The 27,169-nt window shown below is 39.6% G+C and overlaps 1 protein-coding gene across 1 annotated transcript in view; it reads left to right on the top strand.

The window, feature by feature from the left end:
* Positions 1 to 12,125: 12,125 nt before the first annotated feature.
* The window catches only part of GPR158 (G protein-coupled receptor 158), a gene marked incomplete at its 3' end in the record, with an annotated part of 227,028 nt that continues 211,984 nt past the window's right edge, over positions 12,126 to 27,169 (top strand). The window contains exon 1 of the mRNA XM_039233073.1: positions 12,126 to 13,012. Coding sequence (XP_039089004.1) covers positions 12,129 to 13,012 — 884 coding nt within the window. The remainder of the gene's footprint in view (positions 13,013 to 27,169) is intronic.

Raw genomic sequence — 27,169 nt, 5'->3', positions numbered from 1 at the left:
TTTGGCTTTTTTCTTCAGGACTGCGGTGGCTATTTGGAGTCTTTTCTGCTTCCATACAAATTTTAGGAATGTTTGTTCTAGCTCTGTGAAGTATGCTGATGTTATTTTGATAGGGATTCTTTTAAAAAAAATTTAATGTTTATTTTTGTGTGTGTGTGAGAGAGAGGGATCAAGCAGGGGAGATGCAGAGACAGAGGGAGACAGAGAATCTGAAGCACACTACTTGCTGTCAACGCAAAGCCTGATGTGGGGCTCAAACCCGCGAACTGTGAGATTATGACCTGAGCCAAAGTTGGATGCTCAGCTGACTGAGCCACCCAGTTGCCCCTCTGATCATGTCTTCTGCTCATTTTTCAACTGAGATAAAAGTACTTTTATATGAATAAGTAGGAACAGTGATTTTTCTAAAAAATAAACATATTTTTGAATCTAAACTTAGGATTCTACTACCAAATGGAATTGGCACCAATTATTTTATATATTAACATTCCTACCCTAAGAAAATCTTTTTTAAAAAAATCTTATTCTCATCTAACACAGGGTTTTAATGGGCAAGTTCTGACCTTCAGAGAATTACATTCCTGAATTCAAGAATGTTTAACGATTTTGACCATTATCATCTTGCTTTCCCTGTTTACTTCCAGTCCAAACCACCATAATCTCTTATTTTGACTACCGTAATAGCTTCATAACCGGTCTCTATGCTTCTGCTCATGCCCTCCTCCTTCAGACTACATAGCAGTCCTCACGATTTTGTCATTCCTGTCAAATCCCCCCATGACTTGTCGTTGCAATAAAACTGAGACTCATTGTCATAGCTCCCAAAACACTATATGATTTGATTCTTGCCTTCTCTTCTTCCTCTTTCTTTGGTCTCTATCTGCACAGTTATTTTTGATGTTTCTGAGAAGACCAGACTTGATCCCCTTTTAGGGCTTTTGTGATCATTGTTTTCTTCTGGGAAAGCTGTTCTCCTGAGTCTTCCCATGTATCACTCTTCATACCATTCAGTCTTCTACTCAATCCCACTTAATCAACTGCTTTCCTTGATGAACAATCACTATCTAACTTCTTATTCTCCTTTATTTTTCCTCATGATACTTATTACATGTGAGAAGTATGTCATATTATTTTTCATTTGTTTATTGTTGGTCTCTTCTCTGAAACGTAGAACGTAGTCTCACCATGCTGACAGAGACTTGACTTGTTTATTGCAATATCACTTTCATCTAGAATATGGTCTGGCACATAGTGGCCCTCCTCATTGGTATTTTTTGTTAAATAAAATAAAAAATAATACAGATGAGGAAGATATCCAAAATTTCTTCAATTGTCCATGTAAATGTTCAGAGACAGCATTATGTCAGCAAATGTAAATCATATAATACAAAATGAAGTAATAAGAACCAAGATGATACTAGACAGGCTCAAAAGATGATTCTAGAAAATCAACTGAATCATGAAGAATACCTAGAGTTGGTAGTTTTTTTAAACAAACTTTATTGAAGTGCATTTCACATATCACCCCTTTAAGTGTACAATTCAATTACTGCAAGTAATTTACTGAATAGTACTGCTATTATCACCAATTTTAGAGCCTTTTCATCTCCCTGGTCAGAACCGTCATGCCCATTGATGGTGGTTCTTTTTTCTGTTTCTAGGCTCAGGTAACCAACAATCTACCTTTTGACCTTTGGTCTCTATAAATTTGCTCTTTCTGGACATTTCATATGAACACAATATATGGTCTCTTGTGTCTAGCTTTTATCACTTAGTCTATTTTTGAGCTGCTTGCATGGCATAGCATGTATCAGTGGTTTGGTCATATTTCTGGCTGAACAGTATTCTATTACATAGTTGTACCACATTGTGTCTCTCCACTCAACAGTTGAGGTATCTTCAGGTCATTTCTAGATTTTGGCTATCATGAATAATGCTGCTGTGAACATTCATGGGTATGTCTTTGTGTGGACACATGCTTTCGTGTCTCTTGGGTAAACACCTACAGGTAGGATTACTGGGTCATGTGGTAGCTTGTCTTGTATTTTTTTTTGAGAAACTGCTAATCTGTTTTCCAAGGTGACTGTGCCACTTTTCATACCTGCCAGCAACATAGGAATCCTCCTATTTTTTAACGTCCTCACCAATAGTTGTTATTGTGTGTCTTATTTATTGTAGTCTTTCTATTGGGTATGTAATGGTATCTTGAGATTTTAATTTTCATCTCCCTCAAGACCAATGGTGTTGGGCATCTTTTCATGCTTTTGTTAGCCATTTGTGTATCTTTTAGGAGAAATGTCTAGTCAGAGAGTTGGTAGTATTGAAAGACTTTTACAAGAGGGAACATGTATTTGTAGAAGTTTTCTCTTCTCAAAAAATGGAGTTAGCTTCTACAAAGGCAAGCATAGGACTGGAATATGCAAATTACTTATAAAGAAAGAGTGTAAACAGCATAGCTTTGTCACAATGAAAGGACTCTAAAAGGTAGTGGAAGGCTGATGGGATGGGGGAGAAAATTTAGTAAATGGTCTTGAACTCCAGGTTGAGAAATGCAGTGCAAGAGGAGTGATAGCAAAAAGGGACAGGATTTTGATACCTAAGGGAAGGATTATGGGCAAAATATGTATGCATTAGTTTTCTTGTTTGTGGCAAGATAAACGGTTTCAATTATTTGAGTCTATCAATGATCTAGTCTGTCAAAAAACTGTAGGAAAGAAATAGATTCAAATGACCATTTGATTCACCTGTCTATCCAGGCAGAATATAAATATAACTCATTTCTGATACATAGATGTAGTTTCTACCAAAGATCACAAACTATCCTTCAAGGAAAGATTCTCTCCAATTCTTGGTTAATCCATCTCAATTAAAAAAATAACTTTGACATTCAGAAAAAATTTCTTGTTCATTCTTACTGATTTTTTGAATTTTAATTAAATTTTACTTTTTTCTCTCTATAATATCTGATTTGAGATACAAAAACAAATAGTTAAAACAGCTCCTTTTCATCACATTTGGTACTCATGATACAGCAGATTCTTGAAAATTGTTTCTCTTTTTAGCCTTCTGTTCTCTAGTCTGCTTTTTCTTTTTCCTTTTTTTCTAGTCTGCTGTTTCTATGCAATATATAAGAGCTCATTTTTGCAGAGTGCTCATGAAGAACCCATTTCTCCCCAGACATTGTGGTACGTGATGGCCATGTATACTTGAAGTCAGCCCCATTACTGAAGAACATTTATTGACACAGTGAACAAAAGAAACCAAAACCTTCTTGTGCCAAAATTTCTCTAAAATTCTTCCGTGTCTGAATAGGGAGCTGTTGGTAAAGATGAAGCAAAATTTTCCATGAAACTGTTTATTCCAAAGAGTACATCAAAATGACAGAAACAATTTACATATGCCACAAGATTCAGACTTTTGCAGTTCACATCCTACTAGATCTGCAAAACTGCTTCATACCTGGGCTCATGATTAGGTTTGTCATGTTCTTAGCCTGAAGATATTTCCATCAGAATATGTGTAGTGGTTTTCTTCTTTTGCTACATTTTGCTGGAATGTATTTCTGTGTCATGTCTCCTTTTTTATTTTTCCCACAAAACCCCAACAATAAGAAGATATCTGGCAGTTCAACAGTATCAACATTACTGGACTAATTTCCTCCAACTTTTTGAAAATAGCAAAACTTTTAGAAGTGACTTAATATTACTAAAAACTTGGTTTTATTTCCTCATTAAATTTTTATTTGAGTGTAGTTGACACACAATGGTACATTACTTTCAGGTGTACAACATAATGATTCGACTTCTTTACACATTATGCTATATGCTTGCCACAAGTGTAGCTACCATCTGTCACTATGCCATGCTATTATAATATCACTGATTATATTCATCATGCTGTGCCTTTTATTCTTGTGACTTATTCATTCCATAAAGTCTGTATCTTTCACTCATGTTCACTATTTTGTCTAGTCTCCACTCCCGTTCCCTCTGGCAACCATCAGTTTGTTCTCTGCATTTACAGGGATGATTCTGCTTTTTGCTAAACTTATTTTTTATAAGCTTGTTTGGGTTTACAAGTTTCTGCTCTTTTATGGTGAGAATTGCCATTTATTAGTGTCTCCTATGTGTATACAACTTGTCTGTGTGCAGACATCGTCCTGGATACTTGAAGTTTCCAACTTTCAAAAACTCCTTTATTAAGATGGAAAGCCAAGTCCTAAATTGATCATGAAGTAAACCTCCATTATGCCCAAGGTAATGTGCTTATGAAAACAATATCATGAACTATAACAACAAACAAATACATATGATATGAGAAGCTTCCCTCCAAGAAGAGAAGCAGACAAAATTGAGCAAAGACAAAATAATTCATTTCCCATCTCTTCCAATCCACAAAATCCTTTTTCAGTAAACTTTGTTTCAAATACTTGGGTTGTTCTTATTTCTTCATGAGAAAGGGAATCACCAATCCTTGTATTAAAAAGAGTTGGGCTGGGGCACCTGGGTGGCTCAGTTGGTTAAGCATCCGACTTCGGCTCAGGTCATGATCTCACGGTTCATGGGTTTGAGCCCCGCGTCGGGCTCTGTGCTGACAGCTCGGAACCTGGAGCCTGCTTCAGATTCTGTGTCTTTCTCTCTCTCTGACCCTCCCCTGCTCATGATCTCTCTCTCTCTCTCTCAATTAGAAATAAATAAAACATTAAAAAATTTTTTTAATTAAAAAAAAAATAGTTGGGCTTTCACTAATTTGGTGTGCTTTTTTGAAATGCTGTGTTAGTCCCTTCCAGCACTGCTGAATGTCAGGTCAGGGACATGGAAAGCCATTTAAGGAAATTCTCTGCCTTAGCACACTCAGGATTTTCCTACATAAATGCCATTTCCTGGTGTTTTCTTCCTTTGTGGTCAGAAAGTTTTTTAGATGTCTTTAGGTTTACAGAATGATTTTGTGTGTGTGTGGGGGGGGATGGGACATTAGGAGAAACTAGCAGTTTGAGTCAAAACCCAAGTGACTCTGTAGATGATACTGTTTAGCAGCACTTAAAAAAGATGCACTTTATTGGGAAGGCAAGAACAGCCCAAGTCACGACTTTATAGTGAAAAGCAGAGGAGATGACTCTTGAAAGAGCAAGAGTGTTTTTAGAAGTGATGCTGACAGGGAGTAAGAGTTTTAAGGGTAAACTGGAGGCAGATGAGAATAAACTGCTAAGTAAAAAACATAAACATCTTGGGTAAACTTTCTAAGTTGGAAATAGAAAATCAGAGTTTTTTTTTTCCACAAGCAGATTTCAGGCATTTTTTTTTCACTCATTGATGTTGACTTTCTTCTCTTTCCATGTGAAATACACGGAAAGAGTGTAAGCATATAGATGTGACAGATTATAATGATGAAAAGCCCGGCACAGAGCAGTGGTTCTAAAAGAGTGATTCCTGGACCACCAGTATCAACATCACCTGGGAACTTGTTAGGAATGCAAATTCTCAGGCCCTACTCCAGACCTACTGATTTGCAATTTTGTGGGGTATGGCCACTGATTTGTGTTTTGACAAAAGCTCTCCAGGTGAATCTAATGCATACTAACATTTGAGAACCACTGGTATAGTTATTAAGAATATAATGTCTGGAGCGAGATAGCTATATTTCTTAGGCAATTCATTTTTTGTTTGTTTCCCATCTGTACAATGGTAACAGTAGCAAACTGTGTGGTAATTAAGACTAAAAGAGCTAACCTGTGTCAAATCCTTAGGACAATGCCTGGCTACAGTAGATGCTGTATAAATGTTTAGATGATAATAATGATGATATTAATGTTAATAAAAATATTATTCTTTATAGGTGTTAGTTTCATTGTTATTCACCGGCTACAGTTCACAATTTATAGCAAAGCTTTTTATTTACCAGGAGATCTACTCTCCTAATTTCTTAGAGTTATTTTTCATGGCTCAAGGTAGTATTTCTCAGCATGTGCTCTGTGGACCATTTGCAACAAAATCACCTGTGGTGCTTATTAAAATGCAGATTCTCAAGTTCTACCCAGACCCACAGCGATACTCAGAATCCTCTAGCGATACTTCTATCCTGAAATTTCAAAACTACTGCTCTTGGGTGACAAAGACCATGATCTTCATTTTGAAAGCGGGCATGTGAGGCACAGGGATGGCATATGCTTAGGGAAATCCAGAATCTCAGGAAGATCAGGAGTAAGAACTGGATTTCTGATTTTGTGTTCTATCAACAAACTATGCTGTACCTCAGTTGTTTCATTTGCTTTATCAGGGATTTGATGGGGGTTGTGCCATTTTGTTTACTGAGATTCATCATTATTTAGCCTAAAAATAACATTTACCTTGTAATTCTAGAACTATTAAGAACGACGAGTTCCTGGAAATATACCTAGCCCATTATCTGTTATTCAGCCACAAATGTCCCAGTTGCGGATGTATCTAATACATCACTCTTACAGTACAGATGAAGCAAAAGAGTTCAGAGAGGTTGAGGAAATTGTCAAAAGTCATGTGACTGGACAATGGCAGAGCCAAGAGTAGATTTTGGTCTCCCACCTACCAATTCAGTGTTCATTCACTATATCCCACTGTCCTGATTGCTTGCTGATTTAAATGATGTAAAGCAGCACTTAAATTCTTAAAATAACTACCTATACTGCTCATATAAAATCTGGTCTCAGCAGTTTTTAACCTCCTTTAATTTCTTTCTTTCTTTCTTTTCTTTTCTTTTTCTTTCTTTTTCTTTTTTTTACAAATAGTTTATTGTCAAGTTGGTTTCCATAGAACACCCGGTGCTCATCCCCACAAGTGCCCTCCTCCATGCCCATCTCCCCCCTCCGCCCCACACCCATCTGTCCTTAGTTTGTTCTCAGCATTCAAGAGTTTCTCATGGTTTGCCTTTCTCCCTCTCCCCCACTATTTCCCCCCTTAGTCTCCCCCATGGTCCTCCGTTAAGTTCCTCCTAATCCTCCTATACGTGCAAACATATGGTATTTGTCCTTCTCTGCCTGACTTATTTTGCTCAGCATAACACCCTCAAGGTCCATCCATGGTGCTACACATGGCCAGATTTCATTCTTATTCATTGCCATGTAGTATTCCATCATATAGATAAACCACATCTTCTTGATCCATTCATCCATTGATGGACACTTAGGCTCTTTCCATGTTTTGGCTATTGTTGAGAGTGCTGCTATGGACATTGGGGTACATGTGCCCCTATGCATCAACATCCCTGTATCCCTTGGGTAAATTCCTAGCAGTGCTATTGCTGGGTCATAGGGGAGTTCTAGTGTTAATTTCCTGAGGAAACTCCACACTGTTTTCCATGACCTCCTTTAATTTCTTTTACTTAAAGATATGCAAACATCACATCTTCTTTTTTATAATAGTGATAAATTAATTGTATGACAACTAATGCCTCATCATTCCATTGCATATTGCTTTTTTTATCAGTGCAAATTTCACTGTTCTAAAGCAATTAGATTGACTTCTCAAACTGTAATGATAAAGCTTTGGGCCTTTTCACATAGGGCTTACATGTCTTGTATGCATTGTTCTATTACAGTCAAGCTCCTATGCAGTATCACTATGTATTTAGACAACTTCATTCTTAATTTTGAGACCACACAGGGTTATTTGTCTATATTTGCAAATTATTATCATGTAATTGGTGTGTGTGTGGGGGGAAGCTATTCATGCCAAAATTACTTGATTGTTTTATAAAATGATTTTCTTTTTGCCTCAATTGTTTGTGCTTTTCATATCATATATGACCTTCAGGTTATTGTAGTTATTTTCTTCCAGTACTCCTTCCTGTTAAGGATGGAATATTGGTAGTCTTAGTGTACTCATAGATTACACCCTGTACGTGAGGCAAGATTCTTTCCATCTTTTAGTTAATTCGCTGCTACCTACCATCTAGTTAACGATTCCTTATTTTTGAGGTCTTGGCTTAAATATTACCTTCTCCTAGAAGTCTCTCTTTTCTTTATCTCTTTATATAGAAGCTCCCTACCCCCATGCCCTGCAGTTTTTATCACTTCAGTGTTTATTTCTTCATGACAGTTATAACTATATATAATTTTTTAGCTTATTTGTTTGCTGTTTTAATTTTCTCTCTACCCACTTGACTGTAAGGCCCATGTGTCTGTTGTGCAGAAGATGTGTTTCTTTTGTCCTAGTAGCAGGCCTAATGCCTATACATAATAAAGGTTCAATCAACATTTATGTCTTTGTGAATTGGTGTGTAATTTTGTAATCTGTTTAGAGGCATATGAGTATGCGTTAAATCTTGGTCTTTTATAAAAACCTCTTTTGGATTAATTCCTTCATTGATGGACACTGACCTTGACAAAGTGTTGTCTACTACTCAGTTATCTTGACTCCAGACCTATTAAATGGATCAGACCAGTATACTAGAACTAGGCTTTCTAGAGCATTCAAGGTAACAATGCACTATCTTCTTGAGCTTGCACTCTATGGTAGCTTCTGGTCACAGGTGGTTATTGAGCACTGGAAATATGGTTAGTGTGAAATGCCATGTGTTGTGAGTGTAAAATATACATTGAATTTGGAATATTTAGTATAAAAATGTAGGGGTGCCTGGGTGGCTCAGTTGGTTAAGCATCTGACTTTGGCTCAGGTCATGATCTCATGGTTTGTGAGTTTGAGCCCCGCATCAGGCTCTGTGCTGACAGCTCAGAGCTTGGAGCCTGCTTTAGATTCTGTATCTCCTTCTCTCTCTGCACCTCCCCGGCCAGTTCTCTCTCTCTCTCTCTCTGTCTGTCTGTCTGTCTCTCTCTCTCTCTGTCTCTCCCTCTCAAAAATAAATAAAAACAGGGGCATTTGGGTGGCTCAGTTGGTTAAGCAGTGGACTTAAGCTCAGGTCATGATCTTGTAGTCAGTGAGTTCCAGCCCCGCATCAGGCTCCATGCTGAGAGCTCTGAGCCTGGAGCCTGCTTTGGATTCTGTGCCTCCCTCTCTCTCTGCCCTTCCCCTGCTCACTCTCTGTCTCTCTCTCTCAAAAATAAATAAAAACATTAAAAAAAGATAAATAAGAACATTGAAAAATTTTTTAAAAATCTTAAAATATCTTGCTAATAATTGTCATATTGTTTACTTATTGAAATAATATTTGTATGTATTAAGCTAAATAAAGTACGTTATTAAAATTATTTTTGTTTTTTCTTTTTACTTTTTAAATGTGCTACTGGAACATTTAAGATTATATGTATGAATCACATTTGTGGCTCACGTTATATTTCTATTTTGGCAGTGCTGTTCTAATCCCAAATAGTCCACCTCAGTTATTTGGCAATATAGATTGAAGATGAACTACTGAAGGGAATGCTAAAATTGCAAGGGCCTCTCATAGTTTGCTCTGTTCTTGGCAGACATAAGCTACAGAAGGGCTGCACCTCTGGGAGAGGGGCTCAGATACCATTTAGTACTCCCTCAGTGTAAAGTCACGAAGCCCAGATACAATGTGTGTCCTAAGACACAGAACTTTAAATGTCTTGCCAGTGATCATATATCTTGCTTAGACTAACGATAGTACCAGAACCAAAATCTTTTAATTATGTTCAGTCATTGAATTACTTATAGAAGGATCTACTAATAAAATTATAATTCTTTTTTAAATGCCATGCTGGGTAATTTTAAAGAACTGTTAATAAATTACCTATGTTTTCTAAAAACATTAATTAGGGAGGAAATTACATTTCAGTCCTCAACTGTTTAAATAGATAGAAAATCATATTGTATACTATGATAAATTAAACAAACAGAAACTCCTCTTATTATTGCCACATATGCTGTAGTAGAACATAAAACTGGGATGACTTTTATTTAGCAAAGGTGCATATACTGCAAAGCAAAATTTAAACAAAAAATTGGCTGTGAACATGAAATTTACTTGTAAATAAGTATAAATCTATTAACAATTTTTTTGCATATTATAAAAACTCACTTGGAGACCATGTGCTATAATTTGGAAAACTCATTGCTACATCTATTTCCAAAAGTCTACATCACTGACATATCAGGCAGACTTTACTTCTTAAATAATTAGCTTCATCATCATATCTTCTGGTTCATTCATTAATTTAGCAAATCTTTAGTGAGAACTTACTATGTACCAGGCAGTTCTGTGTGTTCTAGATGTCCAAGATACTACAGTGACCAATACAGACAACCTTTTCCTCTTTGGAAATTACACTTCACCACTTAGGTATTTTCTCAATAGAGAGAATGAAATGAAATGGTAAAGTAAATCTAAGCAGTGCTACCTCAGAATGCCACCGGTGACATTTTGTTGGTTGGGAACTGAAGTGAATTTGGGATTTTCTATTTGTGTGTTTCATGGGGAATTTGAAAACAGTCATGCCAATGGAAAATGGAGGTGCACACAGCCTTACACATCCAGTACTAATTAGTATTTTCAGAATATCAGAAGACATTTTTAAGCTTTCCTATAACACTATTAGATTGTGTTAAGAGATTTCCCAATAATGCGGGGGCGCTTGGCATATTATTCAGCTTATTATTATTATTATTATTATTATTATTATTATCATTATACATATTTCATTCTGTAAGTCTTCTCTCTTCTGCTGGGATATCCCAATCTATAGTTAACTGGATGTCTTGGTTCTTAGATCCATTAATTCTAGAAACTCCCAGTCAGTACGACTTCCCTTCTCATTCAACACTGACTCACTCATTCTCATTCTCTCACAGTCTGAGTTTTATCCCCTTGTACATACCTCTCCCTTCCACATTTTCACTTGCATACACTTTCACAGACTCCCCTTCATCCTGGCGCCCTTTCAGGCAGAGGTTCCCTAAATACGGCATTTTTTTCCCTTAAAGCTCAGCCGGTAGATGTCTCCATGACTCCCTCATAGCTAAGACCTCAGCAAGTAGGTTTTAATAATTTCTTTAGCCGACAATAAGAAGGAGGATTTGATAATTTGCCAAAAATGAGCAGATGCTCAGGAGGACACGTCTCCCTCCTACGTCCTTCCCCTTCGATTTAAGTCAAAAACGAAAACTCCTCTCTCCCTCTTTTCCAGGCCAAAGAAAAGGCTGATTTAACGAAGCAGCAAGACGCCAACACCCTCCTCCTCAGTACGTCCAAGTTTCCTCCGCTCTGAGCCACAAACGCTCCGCTTCTCTCTTCATTCCCGCCCACCTCACCCCCACCTCCTCGGGTTTCCGAGTCATCAGGGAACGCGAGTGGGTGAAAGGACTCGTCGCTGCTGCATCCCGAGCCACCGCCTCCTCCTGCGCCTCCTCTGTGCCGCCTCGGGTTCAGCACTGGACAGCTCCCGCCCTAGCCCAACAAATGGCAGTCGGCTGATTGACACAGGAGCCGACCAAACAGAGAACAAGACGGCTCGAAGCCGCCCTTCAAGGGTTTGGTTGCGGCCAAGCTGCCTCTTTAAACCGGCTTTCCTCCGGAGCAGGAGAGACAGGAGTGTGGTGTGTGGCCAAACCTAAGGGCTCCAATTAACCAGCTATCTGGTCCGAAAAACTCCACAGAGACTAACGTCTTAAGAGAGAGCTTTGCTGTCCGGGACTCGGTCCTGCGCTCGCGGGTGCGGGTCTGTGCGCGCGCCCTCCGCGCCCCGCGGCGGAGCGAACGAGGAGGAGCCAGAGCCGGGAGGCGGGAACGACCTGCGGCGGGTGAGATGGTGGAGCGGCGTCTTCGGCGGCCGCGGCGGCAGCAGCAGCAGCAGCAGCAGCAGCTCTCGAACACACCTCAATGAGAGCGACGGTGGAAGCTGCTGAGCCGAAAGACGTAAGCAGGCTAACTATAGCCGCCGGGAGAGAGAGGAGATGTAACCTGTTCTGCTCAAGGCTGTGAGGTGCGTAATCCCGAGCCGACCCATTATGGAGCGGGTGCAGCCAGCGTTGCCACAGGTGATTTGATTTCCTGTGACGGTAGCTTAGCCAGCCGGGCCAATTCCGAAACATTCTTATTTTAAAGTCCCTTTCGGCCATCTGGAGAAGGGGGGCGACTCCTAGGAAAAGTCCTACTGCTGACAAATTGACGACCGAATTTTAAAAAGTGTCTCCTCCCGTTACCTCCTCTCCTTCTCTGCGAAGCGGATTGGAAGCATGGCTTATCCTTTACTCCTCTGCCTCTTGCTCGCCCATCTGGGATTGGGAACTGCTAGCGCCAGCCGCGACCCTCCGGGACGGCTGGATTCCCCTAGAGAGAGAACCCTGAGGCTGAAGCAGCACGCCCAGCAGCCGGCTCGAGCCTCTGCCGCGGATCCCTCGGCTCCCTGGAGCCGCTCCACCGACGGCACCATCTTGGCGCAGAAACTCGCCGAGGAGGTGCCCACGGACGTGGCCTCTTACCTGTACAGCGGGGACTCCCACGAGCTGAAGCGAGCCAACTGCTCCAGCCGCTACGAGTTGGCGGGCCTGTCGGGGAAGTCGTCGGCCCTAGCCAGCTCCCATCCCTCCTTGCACGGGGCGCTGGACACGCTGACACACGCCACTAACTTCCTCAACATGATGCTGCAGAGCAATAAGTCGCGGGAGCAGAACTTGCAGGACGACCTGGAGTGGTACCAGGCGCTGGTGCGGAGTCTCCTGGAGGGCGAGCCCAGCATTTCCCGGGCAGCCATCACCTTCAGCACCGAGTCGCTGTCCGCGCCGGTTTTCCTCCAGGCCACCCGCGAAGAGAGTCGCATCCTGCTCCAGGACCTGTCCTCCTCGGCACACCACCTGGCCAACGCCACGCTAGAGACCGAGTGGTTCCACGGCCTGCGGCGCAAGTGGAGGACCCACTTACACCGCCGCGGCTCCAATCAGGGGCCCCGGAGCCTGGGCCATAGCTGGCGGCGCAGGGACGGGCTTGGCGGGGACAAGAGCCATGTCAAGTGGTCCCCGCCTTATCTGGAGTGCGAGAACGGGAGTTACAAGCCCGGGTGGCTGGTCACTCTCTCCGCTGCTTTCTACGGGTTGCAGCCTAACCTGGTCCCGGAATTCAGGTAAGGGGGCGGGGGGGGTGGTGGAAATGCAAAAGCAAAGCCTTTCTTCCTGTGTCGCATGTGGGGAAGGAACCTTGGCTGTGACTCTTACCGCCTCTCACCCCTCACAGCGGAGACCCAGGCTGAGGGACACCTATCGCCGGCGCCCGTGCTTGGAGACAAGAAGCGCCCCAGGTTTGTCAGTTCAGTGACGGCTTCTCTCAGATCAGTTCCCCTGTAAGGGGCAGGGGACTGGGGAGCATTTGGCAGAGTTGAGAGAAATCTCGGATGCCCTGTGGTTCTTTTCAACCCACGGGAGAGCGGGGGGGGGGGGTATTTCCCTGTCTGGGGTGATTGGAGGGGCGCTGGAGAGCCCGGGTGTGCCCGTGAGGCACCCAGAGTGACCAGCAATGGGTGAGGACGAAAACGGAACAGGAGGGAGTTGGAGTTTCTCGGTTCTGCCACTTAGGGGTAGCCTCTGCCTGCTTTCTCTGGGCGACGTTCAGGATACCAGTCGGCTGTTGGTTCCCAGAGAGTATGATTAAAACAGTGTATTTCCTCCGCGTTCTATCCCTTCAGCAGTGAGTCAGTGTCAGCAGGATGTTTGTCTCCAGGATCCACTTTGCAGTTTGGTCTGTGTGCTCCGTCTACCCATCTCCCTCCCCCTAGTCCCCTTCACTGGTCCCCTCTTCACCTTGCTCTCCGTGTCAGGCACACCCGAGGGTTCTCCAGTCCTTCACATGCTCATACACTTTATAAATGAACTGGATTGAGTTACCTCAGGGAGGAAGGGATTCGTTCTGACTGAATTCACTCAGCGAGCTTGGAAGAATTTCCGTAACGATTCTTCGGTCCTTCCTGTCGAAAGGTATAGCATTTGTGGGGAGATGAGAATTTGCAAGTTAGCAGAGGTAACTTCTGCCCTGGGAAGTACCTGACCTTTCTGCTGAGGAACTTCTGTGAACTAGCACTTAAGAATCGAAGTGAGGAAGGAACAGGAAGGGAAGCGTAAAAACTCCAAAGAGAACCTTGGAGAGAGCCATAGATTGACTGGGATCCTCGCCAGTGTCCATGATGGGAGGCTCTGGCAAGAAGGTCTTGGGCATTGAAGTTGCTTCTGGACTTTTTAGGAACTTAGGCAAAAGTGAAAAATGTGTGTGTGTGTGTGTGTGTGTGTGTGTGCGCGCACACACACACACACACGCGCCTTAATGCTCTGTTTGACACAAGGATAAGATGCCGATCTGGAGAAAGATACCAGGCTGAGTACTGGGTGGGCAAAAGGGGAAATCAAAAATCTTATCTTGGCACCGTCATTTATTGCTGAATGAACCCCACTAAGTTGCTTAACCTCTCTGGGCCTCAGCTTAACTACCAGGTGAGGGAGTTGAACTAGATGGTCTTGAGGGAGCCATCCAGTTATAAAATTCTGTAGCTTTTGGTGCCAGCAATACTTGAGATGATGTATACAAAAAAATATTTTTAAAAACCCTGTATGACTACATTAAATGTGTGTGTGTGTGCACATGCACACATGCGTGCATGTGTTTCTGTCTCTTGTAAAGATCTTGCCTTAAGCCAGAGTAACTCTTTCCTACTTTAAGGATAATCTCATTTCCTCCTGATTTCTTCAGGATCCTATTAGTAAGAGCTGAGCCCAGCTTTGAGTCTTTGCCATAATGTTTGCTCAGAAGAGGAAAGATCAGCAGATGCCATTCACTGCCAGCAAATTGTTTGTGGCCTTCAGATAAGTCTTTTTTAGGGAGTCCCAGTTCCCAGGATCATTCTGTCTGTCTGTCTGTCTATCTATCTATCCATCCATCCATCCATCCATCATCTATCTATCTATCTATCTATCTATAACATTTACTTTCTGTCAGATTCTGCTGTAACTGCTTTGCATGCATTATCTTGATTAATTTTCATGACCCTATGAGTTAGGTTTTATTAGTTTCCCTATTTTACAAAAAAAGGAATCTGAAGCAGGGAGAGGTTAAGCTTTTTCCTGATGTCCCACAGCAGGTAAGTAGTAGAGCTAGGATTTGAGCCTATTTCATACTTCTAACCACTCTGTTAAACTCTGTTTCATGAAGGTATTCTAAGAATGCTGCATATAGTATAGCTGCTGCTATACCATAAAAATATATGTATTTTCAAGAGAGGAGAGCCATTCATTTTCAGTAACCTTCCCTTTAAGGCTCAGAAAGCATGAGTCACCTAAATAACCTCAGTGCCTTCTGCTAGCTAAGATGAAAAGCTGAGGACACAAAGGGTCTGAGGTTATGAGGGCTCACACCCCCCCTACCTGTTTTTTTGGACTACATTCAGAAAATTGTTTTCTCTGGCTAAGTTTCTTTAAGTGCTTTCACAGTCATCAGTGGTGTTCTTTAGCCAAGGCACAAAGCCAGGCCATTTAGTACTTGGCTGTCTACGAAGCTGGTTCATCCTGGCGGTATGTATGAAGAGGAGAGCAAGGGTACTCATGACAGGCCTTTGCCCCATGTCTTGCGCCCCTCAAATGCTGTATTGAGGATGTGCACAGATGTTAATTAGAGGTACTAGAAGAAATCTTAGAAAGATCAGATGGATCCTCCTGTTGTTTTATAGATAAAGAGAACTAAACAGGTGAAGTGACTTGTCCAAAAATCACACATCAATTTTCTAGTAATGACAGAACCAGGACCCAGGCCTTCTGCCTCTGATTCACACTGTGCTAGATATGTGTATACCTAAACCATATCTCTGTGGCTCTCCTAACCTTTGCATACATGCATGTTGGGGGACTTAGTTTACTCTTCATCATCTTTTTTTTTTTAATGTTTATTTTGAGACAGAAAGACAGACAGAGCATGAGTTTGGGGGGTTGGGGGTGTGGTCAGAGAGAGAAGGAGACACAGAATCCAAAGCAGGCTCCAGGCTCTGAGCTGTCAGCACAGTACCTGACATGGAGCTGGAACCCACCAACCATGAGATCATGACATGAACCGAAGCTGGACGCTTAACTGACTGAGCCACCCAGGCACCCCTCTTCATCATCTTTTAGGACAAAAAAATTAGCTCATAGAACACAGCTGTTGATTTTAAAAAAAACTATATTGTTCATTTCACACTTTTGAGATAATAGTTAAATGGGCCTTTTCTGTCTCTTTCTGGAAGGCAAAATGTTTTTTGTTTGTTTTGGTTTTGGTGGTGGTGGTTTATGACCTTAGATGTGCATTCTAAAATTCTGTAATACAGGTGAATAATATTATACAGGCTAGTAATAGGGTAAACCTCAAATAAATGTTTGGGAAACATTGATTAAGAGCTCTATGCATGAGTTTAAATGTATTTTTAACCTCCACAAGGTTGTTTGCTAAAAGCCTTATCTATAATGGAAAATCCATTGATAACAATTTTCTTATGGAAGAGGGAAGGAAGAAAAATGTTGTAGTTAATATTTTCATTTAAGATCAGCTAGTATTTTCTCAGGTCTTGCTTATAATATTCAAGCATTTAAACATTTTATTTTTAGAGGATGTAAACCCCAAACATGAAATTTAAAAGTAATGTGAGAACATGGCTAACCACCTTCCTATATTTAATGTTTATCACTGTAAAACACCTCTCAGAGTACATTTTATTTCCCTCTGTTTCAGAATGACACAAGTATCTTAAATTTCTTTCTTTTTTAAAAAAAAATTTAAGGATTTTATTTTTAAGAGAGAGAGAGCAGGGGAGGGGCAGAGAGAGAGACACACACACACAGAATCTGAAGCAGGCTTCAGGCTCTGAGCTGTCAGCACAGAGCCCGACGTGGGGCTCGAACCCACAAACCATGAGATCAGGACCTGAGCCAAAGTCAGATGCTTAACGGACTGAGCCACCCAGGTGCCCCCACAGTATCTTAAATTTCGAAGCTTGGTTTAAGACTCACATGGGAAGTGGGGCGCCTGGGTGGCTCAGTTGGTTAAGCGTCCGACTTCAGCTCAGGTCAGATCTCATGGTTCATGTGTTCGAGCCCCGCATCGGGCTCTGTGCTGACAGCTCAGAGCCTGGAGCCTGTTTCACCTTCTGTGTCTTCCTCTCTCTCTGCCCCTCTGTCACTCATGCTCTGTCTCAAAAATAAATAAACTATAAAAAAATTAAAAAAAAAAAGGATTAGGACATATAAAAAAAGATTCACATGGGAAGAGAAATTTATTTATTTTATTTTATTTTTTTCAGAAAAATGGCATTGGTTGCTCTAACCAACTGTCTCTTGGGTCTTTTGTTCTATAGTATAAACATTTTAGTTCTCATCTTCCATCTCAGCAAAAGAAAGAGTAATGATTTAAGGTATATCCTCAGTTGGTTATATTTATTACATTAGGTTTGTGATGTTCTTGTAGAGTTTTCCTTAAAGTTAAGTCTTTGGTTTTGTATGGTAATTTTTTGTTGTAGAACTTGAAGTGCTATGGAGCTGGATACCATTCCGCTGAAATCATAGATATCTTCCTGGTGGTACTTGGTACTGTTCAGTGCTTAGGAGGGATATAAAGTACTGAAATGTTGAATTTAAATTAAGGTAAAGGAAACTTGGGAACTAATTATTTTTTGATAAGCTAAAAGGAACTTAGGAATTCATTTGGTTTCTTTCACCTTCTCAGTTTGCAGTAGTTGGAAACAAGACCCAAAGGACTAAAGGAACATGTTAGAGTGACATAGCTTTTTTGTGGTACATTAGAATTAGTTGAAACCAATATATATTTAGCACCTAGTATATATGATATGCTTAGTATATACCACTGCATTTATTTATTTGTACTTTCAGGTAGTGACAACCTTAGAAAAGTTGAGCAACTTGCCCAAGGTAACACAGCTAGTAAATTAGGGAGCCCAAATCAAATTTAGGTCTATCTAGCTATGAAGCTTATACTGTCTTTCTTTTTTTTTTTTTTAATTTTTTAAAATGTTTTATTTCTCTTTGAGAGAGAGATAGAGACAGTGTGAGCAGGGGAGGGTCAGAGAGAGAGGGAGTCACAGAATCCGAAGACAGGCTACAGGCTCCGAGCTAGCTGTCAGCACAGAGCCTGGTGTGGGGCTCAAATCCATGAACTGTGAGATCATGACCTGAGCCGAAGTCGGATGCTTAACCGACTGAGCCACCCAGGTGCCCTGCTTATACTGTCTTTCTATCACCCTGTGTTGTTAACACTTGTTTACCAACTTTGTTTTCACCTTGTTACTTAAATATATAACAGAGTAATAACTTGAAATAATATATTTGGCCTAAATAAGTCATACACACATTTTTTTTTAGGCCAATCACACAACCAAGTATGTTGTATAGTAAGAAGAGTATTAAACTTGACAGATCTTTGCCTCAAGTCCTAGTTTTGTCTCTGTCTGACTGGCTGCATTACCTGTCTGGAAATCAGCTTCTGCATAATTAAAATGTGAGAAGGGACTTGATGCTATCCAAATATCTTTATAACTCTGTGTTCTATGCATTCTTAATTGGTCTATCCAAATGGTCAACAAGTAGCCTTTGGAAACAGGGCTAATACACATAAGTACAGTAACTTGTGGAAGTGATATTTCTGGGGAAGTAACCTGCAGAGAAAGAGGAAACCATGTGAGTGTCAGACGTGATGCTGATAAAGAAAAGGAAAACAATAGGGCAATGAAGGAAAGATCACAATAGTGTGGAAACCCCTTTTTAGAAACTAATGTGGCAAACATCGATGTCATTGATTTGCTGACTCCTCAGGGACCACTTCACTCTTTCCTTCACATCCTACACCCATACACCTCCATCAGTGATTCTGGTACAGATCTCTGCATTCAACTGAAGATGGAAATTCACAGTATAAGAGAAATGACCATCTTGCTCTAAGCTAAACATATCTTACATCTCTCTTGTGGGTAATATTAGTGGTGAAAAGAGGTTGCGTATAGAAACAGCAGAGATGCTACGTGGGTTATAGATCAAAGAGTTTTTAGATGAACTTCTGCTATTGAGGGTTTTTTTTTTTTTTTTGAGTCTCAATTATTTCATCTTTTAGTTGTGAATAGTAAAGTACTCTCCTTTGGGATTCTGTAATGATTAAATGAAGAATTGTGATCATACAGGAAGTTGAGGAAATATTTGTATCGTAACTTCTGGCTTCCCAAGAACTTTCCTCAGACATAAATTTTTTTAGTTTAGCTGAATTAAAGTCATGTGGTAAATAGCTTATTATTTATATGATGGTTTAGTTTTATCCCTCATTATTTTGAAGACTTATAATGACAGTGGATCAGGGTAGATATATGAGCCTTGTATACAGAAGATATTGCATCAGACTAGACCATATCTTTGACTCATGGTGTTACCAATGGCAGTAGTTGCCTTATTCTAATTCTCAGTTTCCTCATCTATAAATTGAGAAGGTTGGTCTAGGTGACATGTAGGGCCCCTTATAACCCTGAAAGTCTGTGATTATGTACATAATTAAACATATTACTTTAACTTTTGAAGTTTTATTTGATAAGCATGCTGAAAACTATTAATATATTTTCAATTAAGTACAGATCATGTTAAGATATGTTCAATGTATGTTTTTATCTCAGTCATTTGTTTATTAGTGGAATCGCTCTTGATATATACTGAGTTAAACATATATGTTAATGGAAATGAGAGCATCATTTCTTTCTTTTTTTCTGAGAATACCGTTTCAAAATAAGAAGCATGATCTGAGTTTCCAGATATTTTTTAAAATGTTTATTTATTTTTGAGAAAGAAAGAGAGAGACAGAGCATGAGCAGTAGAGGGGCCAAGAGAGAGGGAGACACAGAATCTGAAGCAGGCTCCAGGCTCTGAGCTGTCAGCACAGATCCTGATGCGGGCCTCAAACTCACGAACCACAAGATCACGACCTGAGCTGAAGTTGGACATTCAACTGACTGGGCCACTCAGGTGCCTCCTGTGTTTCCAGATGTTGAAAGATCCCCTGAATTTACTTAAAAGTCAACCTAAGGGAGAGTACTTTACTATTCACAACTAATAGATGAAAGAATTGAGACTCAAAAAAAAAAAAAAAACCCTCAATAGCAGAAGTTCATCTAAAAACTCTTTGATCTATAACCCACGTAGCATCTCTGCTGTTTCTATATGCAACCTCTTCTCAAATTTTGCAAATTTCTAAATCAAGGGCACCAGTATGCCTGTGTAACTTCCCTCAAGGTAACCAATGTTTAGGCATTTTGAAGGTCCTTACCTACTCTTAATAACAAGCCATTTTCAATTTACTTCTGCAGTTGGTTGTAAAATAATAATAAAAAATGGGCTACTTATTGTGGTGCAGTAGTGGTACAGTATTACTTGCCATGTTCTAGAATATGCATTTGGAAGCAGAAATGGGATTTCTGAGACTACTAAATAAATAACAAGAGTATATGCCTGCCCTCTGGAGAAGGAACTGATGCCCTCCCTAGCTGATTTTATAGCCTCAACCGCTAGATAAGTCAAATTTTACTTTCCATTTAAGAAAGGCAGCAGTTTGGTGTTCACTGTTCGGGGCTTTATGGCTACCCTTTTCCAACATGCACTGTGTTTTATGATAACATTGTAACATACCGGGATGCCAAGAAGTATGCAGTTGACGTTAGTTTGCACTTGGTTGGCACAGAAGCATTAGGACCTTGTTTGTTTTCTCCCTTCAGTTCTGGATTGGTATTTACAGGGTTATTTTAGCAGACTTACTAAAATAGTACATTGGGATTTTGATAACTTTGGCAGTGTGATAGCCACTATGCACAGATAGGCAGCACACTGGTACTGGGCCTAAGCTTGGAGTGTTTGCAGCCAACAGTGTTATTAAGCTCTTGCCCAAAGCTTGGGCATATGTGCTGGGGAGTGGGGGGTGAGGGCAGCTTGTTCTGTTGGTCTTTCAGCCATATTTGTTTTTTGGCTTTTAGTAAAAAAAAAAAAAAAAAAATTATACTTGCAACTTCTACTTTATCTGGCCATTTACTCATCCAACAAGTCTTTCTTACTTCAGGGGGAAAAAAACCCATAAAAATATTTGGGTGGATAAGTCGTTCTATGAAACACTTCTTCAGTTAAAAGACTTTCTCAGGTTCCTCCCTCTGTTTTCTACAATGCCAAACTTAGTATAGGAGCCATGACTTTCTTTTTTGTATCAAGGAATACTATAGTGTCTCAAAGCAATTGCAGGATACATCTAGTTTCATCTAGGTAGAATTTATAGGAAACACAGAATTAGTTGAAGTGGTCTGACCCCAAGATCATTTTTCCCAAACAAAAATCTTGTACCTACCTTTTTGTCAAAGAAAACAGTCTGTCTGTCTGTCTCTCTATCAGTTTACAATTACTTCTAATCAATTGAAATACATATATCTATTCTAACTTTCCCCCAGTTAAAAACTGTAACTACAGCTAGACAATGTAGAATTAAAAAATATCTGTCCTATTAGCAAAAGTACCCAGGGCACCTATAACTTAAAAGGAAACTTGGGATTACATAAGATTTTGGTTTATTTCTTTAACCTAGCTCTGTCACCATTTATGTGTTTTGTCCCATGAGAATGCCTTTTTACATTACTATGGAAGAACTTTTATAGAGTAACATGATACAAAGCTTTTATCTGAGAAAGAAGGAAAAGTAATATAGTATAGAACAATTTGTTTTCTCAGTTCTTAAGATGTACTTTTCCCCAATTTTGATATCTCTTTACCTGAGATCTGTCTAATGATTGAGAGCGTGACATTTTCACTTGGCATACATTTCCTTTTAATGGTACACAATGCTGCATATTTCAATTAATGGCATCTTATATTTGATGAATGATGATATTAGGAAGTGAGAAAATAAATTCCAAGTTGTCTCCAACTATAAAGTTGTAAGTTATCAAGATGCAGCAACATATGTATATATGGAAACACAAAATGTAGACGCTACTGCTTCATTAAAACCAGATTGCAGGGCTCCTGCATAGTTCAGTCAGTTAACTTTGGCTCAGGTCATGATCTTGTGGTCCATGAGTTCAAGCCCTGCATCAGTCTCTCTGCTGTCAGCACAGAGGATGCTTTGGATCCTCTGTCTCGCTCTCTTTCTGCTCCTCCTTTGCTCATGCTCTCCCTCTAAGAAATAAATAAAACATTAAAAAAGCCCTAGATTGGTATTTGTCTTCATAATAATTTTGTTTAAAAAGACCATCGATCCTAAAACATATAATCACATTCCTTTTTTTTTCTTAATTTTTTTTTTTTTTTTTAGAGAGAGAGAGACAGAGCACAATTGGAGGAGAACAGAGAGAGAGGGAGACACAAAATCTGAAATAGGCTTCAGGCTCTGAGCTGTCAGCACAGAGCCTGACATGGGGCTTGAATTCATGAACTGTGAGATCATGACCTGAGCAGAAGTCGTTATGCTCAATGGACTGAGCCTCCCAGGCTCCCCTTTTTTTCAAGATTTTCTTTTTTTTTCTTTTCAAATTTTTATTTAAATTCCAGTTAGTTAACACACAGGGTAATATTGATTTCAGGAGTAGAATTCAGTGATTTGTTGCTTACATACAATGCCCATCACAAGTGCCCTCCTCAGTACCCATCACCGAACTAGTCAATCCCCCACTTTTTTATGGTTTGTTTCCCTCTCTCTTTTTTTCTTCCTCTCCTCCCATATGTTCATCTTTTTTTTTTTTTAATTCCACATCTGAGTAAAATCATATGGTATTTGTCTTTCTCTGACTTATTTCACTTAATATATTCTAGCTCCATCCGCATCATTGCAAATGGCAAAATTTTCATTCTTTTTGATGGCTGAGTAATATTGTGTTTTATAAATATGCCACATCTTCTTTATCCATGCATTAGTTGATGGACACTTGAGCTCTTTTCATAGTTTGGCTATTGTTGATACTGCTGCTATAAACATCGGGATGCATGTACCCTTTCAAATCTGTATTTTTGTATTCTTTGGGTAAATACCTAGTAGAGTAGTGCAATTGCTGGATCATAGGGTAGTCCTATTTTTAACCTCTATAGTGCTTTCTAGATTGGCTTCACCAGTTTGCATTCCTACCAACAGTGCAAGAGGGTCCCCTTTCTCCTCATTCTCACCAACCCTGTTGTTCCTTGTGTTGTTGATTTAACCATTCTGACAGATGTGAGGTGGTATCTCATCGTGGTTTTGATTTGTATTTTCCTGAAGATGAGTGATATTGAGCATCTTTTCATGTGTCTTTTAGGCAACTGTATGTCTTCTTTGGAAAAATATCTATTTATGTCTTTTGCTCATTTCTTAAATGGATTATTTGTGTTTTAGGTGTTGAGTTTGACGAGTTCTTTATAGATTTTGGATACTAACCCTTTATCAGATATGTCATTTGCAAATACAAAGATTTTATTTCTAATTAATCTCTATACCCAGTCTGGGGCTTGAACTTACATCCCTGAGATCAAGAGTTGCATGTTCTATTGGCTGAGCCAGATAGGTACCTCCATATTTCCTTTTGTTGTATGGGAAATATGCAAAAACATTGGGCCAGAAATACCAGAATCTTTTGTTTTCAGATTAGATGTGGTAAAGATTATCAAAATTTTCCTCAGACCATCACACCATCTGGTGAAGCATTTCACTCACTGTGGGAAAATACCTAGGACAGTGAGAATAAAAGACCCCTTGTAGGGGCAAAATGGGTGGTTCGATCAGTTAAGCAACTGACTCTTGATTTTGGCTCAGGTCATGATCTCACAGTTTGGGGATAGAACCCCACGTCAGGCTCTGCTCTGACAGTGCAGAGCCTGGTTGGGATTCCCTTTCTCCCTCTCTCTCTCTGCCTTTCCCTCAAAATAAATAAACATTTTTTTAAAAAAGGCCACTTATGGACCAAAAATAGGAGGAAATAGATCTTTTCTTTCTAAAGGGTTTAGAGGTTTCACGGTGTAAATAAAAACTTCCTGGTGTAGCTGCGTAACTAGTTTTGGTTGATGAAATTTAAATGGAATTGTGGAGGTAAGTGTTTTTTACTTTCTTTTCTTTTTTTTTTTTTTCTAGTCAGCTGCTTGAATGAAGAGTTGGGCTTTTCCTTATGTGATGCTTCAGATCACTGCATAGAGCAAGGTTTCTCCTCCTAGGCTTTGTTGACATTTTGGGCCAGATAATCCTTTGTTGTGGGCACCGTCTTGTTTGTTTGTTTTTAATTTTTTTAATGTTTTATTTATTTTTAGGAGAGAGAGAGAGACAGCGTGAGCAGGGGAGGGTCAGAGAGAGAGGGAGTCACAGGCTGAAACAGGCTCCAGGCTCTGAGCTGGCAGTCAGCACAGAGCCCGAACCCACGAACTGCGAGATCGTGACCTAAGCGAAAGTGGGACGCTTAACCAACTAAGCCACCCAGGCGCCCCTGTCTTGTTTGTTTTAAGATGTGTAGCAGCACCTCTGGTCTCTACCTACTAGATGGCAGTAGTAGCAACCTCCTAGACCACTGTGATTATCAAAAATGTGTACAAACATTGCCAAATATCTTCTTGGGAGCAAAAATGCCTGTGTTTGAAAGCTGCTGGTATGGAAAGAACTCATATAAATATGCTATTCTGGGGCTATTTATTTCAAGGGTTCTGTTTGTATATGTATTTGTATGTGTTCGTGAATGAGTCTATCAGATCATGTTTCTATTTATTTATTCATTTGCTTCCTTGTTTGGAACATAAGATCATTTCATATATAGAACCTGATATAAGTGAGAACTAGAAATTTTTGATGGATCGATGTAATATTTAACTTGGCACTCAAAAAGAACAACTTGGTAAATTATTTGTAGAATTTGTTACTAATATGGTTTTATTATGTCCATGGGTAAGTGTTTTATATTTAAAGTTTCTCAATAAAGGATGCATTTTGAAAAGAGAATGTGTGTGGGGAGTTGGGGGGCATTATTTAAAGAAGCAAGTTTTGGTCAATGTCCTGAAAAGCTTCTTTTTGAAGAATTAGAGTTTTAGAAGTATAAAGGATTTTAGAGATCATATAATCCAATTTATAGTTACTTTTACAAGTGAGGAAATTGACACTAAGGGAAGTGACCATCACTTGCATAAGCTATGGCTCCAATGAACTTGTAGTTTAACATAGGCATAAATAAAAACACCTGGAGTCATCAAATAAAAGTTAACTCATATTCATTATTCACTGATTTAAAACATAGCTGGTCATCAGGATCATCTGGAAAGCCTGATAATATGTTCTTTGGCCCTCCCCAGACACTGTGAATAAGATAATCTGAGGATAGGTTCAGAAGTCTATATTAAAACAAAGTCTTTGTAATTAAGAAGCAGCTGATCCTTAAGCACCAACCTGGGAAAAAGCAAACAGTGTTTAATAAGGTTGTAACACATGTAATCCATTTCCCAAGATTTTAAGAATAAAAGTTAAAAATTGTAAATGCTAAGCACCTTCAGCTTTGGTTATCCAAAGAATTTGGCTACAGGCCATTCTGAAAACCTGATGCAATTCAATATTGTGAATGACCCTATTGGTAGGGGTAGAATGAATAGCAGGTTCTTCATGAAGGCAGAGAGATCACAGGTACTGAGCCTTGGAATGTGGGCCACTGAGTAATGTGCTATATTTCCTTCTCTTTAATTTGGATTCTTTTTCTCACCTTTAAGATAGGGGCTATCATGAAAGCAGCTGCTTCTAGCTGTTATTATTTATTTGTCTCTTTTTATAAAAGTCCTATTTCCCCAACCATTCTACATGGCCTTCAAATGTAAGAGCCACATTTTATGACTTCCCATATTCAGTCCCTCTTGAAATCACTTTGCATATTTCAGGGAAGCCATATGAAATAGTGTCTAGGAGGAAAGGTTTTGAGATTATAAACCTATACTTGAATCCATGAGCTTTCACTTTTGCTTACTGTGTCACACTGGGAAAGTAACTCAACTCTTTCTGTGTCTTTATCTTGAAAGGGTGTAGAGTACCTCTCACTGTAAAGAGTAAATATATATATAGTTAAGCATAATGTGTGGAACGTAGTATTCTTTTAAAACATTATAGAGTATACAACATGTGTCTGGCTAGGACTATAGATGCTGGAGATATAATAATGACAATAACAGACAAAAATCCCTGTCCTCCTCAGGAGAAACTAAACAGAGGATCTTGGCGGAGGAGAAGAGGAAAAAATAGTTGGGGGGAGGGAGGCAAACCATGAGAGACTCTTTAATACTGAGAACAAACTGAGGGCAGATGGGGGTGGGATGAGGGGAAGGGGGGTGATTGGTATGGAGGAGGACACTTATTGGGATGAGCACTGAGTGTTATATAGAAACCAACTTGACAATAAACTCTAAAAAAAATCCCTGTCCTCATGGATTTTTTTGTGTGGAGGTGGGTGGAGATAGATGATAAATAAACAAAATAAATATAATAAATAATTCTTGATAGGAACAAGTTTTATAAGGTTATAAATAGGATAATGAGAAAATGAATAGCTGAAAGATAGAGTGGGCTGTATTAAGTAGGATGGTCAGGAAAGACTTTTGAGTTAAGAATTGAAGTATGAGAAGGAGACAGGCATGGAACAAGGTGAGGTAATCATGAGCTAAATAGGAAATAGCAAGGACAAAGTTCTTGAGACAAGAATGAGCTTCAAATGCTCCAAGAATAGAAAGAAAGTGTTACTGGAATGTATTGAGAGGTGGGTAATGACATAGAAGATGAGTGTAAGATATGCAGGAGGTATTCAATAAATGGCTAAGATACTGTGGTAATATATTAAGTATATTAATATTATATATATTATATTAATATATATTAATATATAATAATAAACATATTAAGTGCTTTAAAAATTCTATCCCATAGCAATCTGTAAATTGTAGATGCATCGTCACTGTTTTCCTTTGGATGGTTTGGCTTTAATGTTATCTTATGCTGGTGCCTTTTTCTCTTTCCTCTTTTTACTCTTGGCCTTCTTGCCATTGTTTCCCTTAGCTCTGGTAGTTTGAGTTTTCCAGTCTCTCTGGTGAGATTTTAGTCAAAGAATAAAATATTCATATATATACACACACACACACACACACACACACATACATACACACACATATATAATTCTTTAAACTTTGAGAGAGAGAGAAAGAGAGAGAGAGAATGGGGGAGGGGCAGAGAGAGAGGGAGAGAGAGAGAGAGAGAGAAACCCAAGCAGGCTCTG

The sequence above is a fragment of the Hyaena hyaena genome, unplaced genomic scaffold, assembly GCF_003009895.1.
Source record: "Hyaena hyaena isolate Hyena2069 unplaced genomic scaffold, ASM300989v1 scaffold_72, whole genome shotgun sequence".
Classification (NCBI taxonomy): Eukaryota; Metazoa; Chordata; class Mammalia; order Carnivora; family Hyaenidae; genus Hyaena; species Hyaena hyaena.
This window is presented reverse-complemented; position numbering and strand designations above follow the sequence as displayed.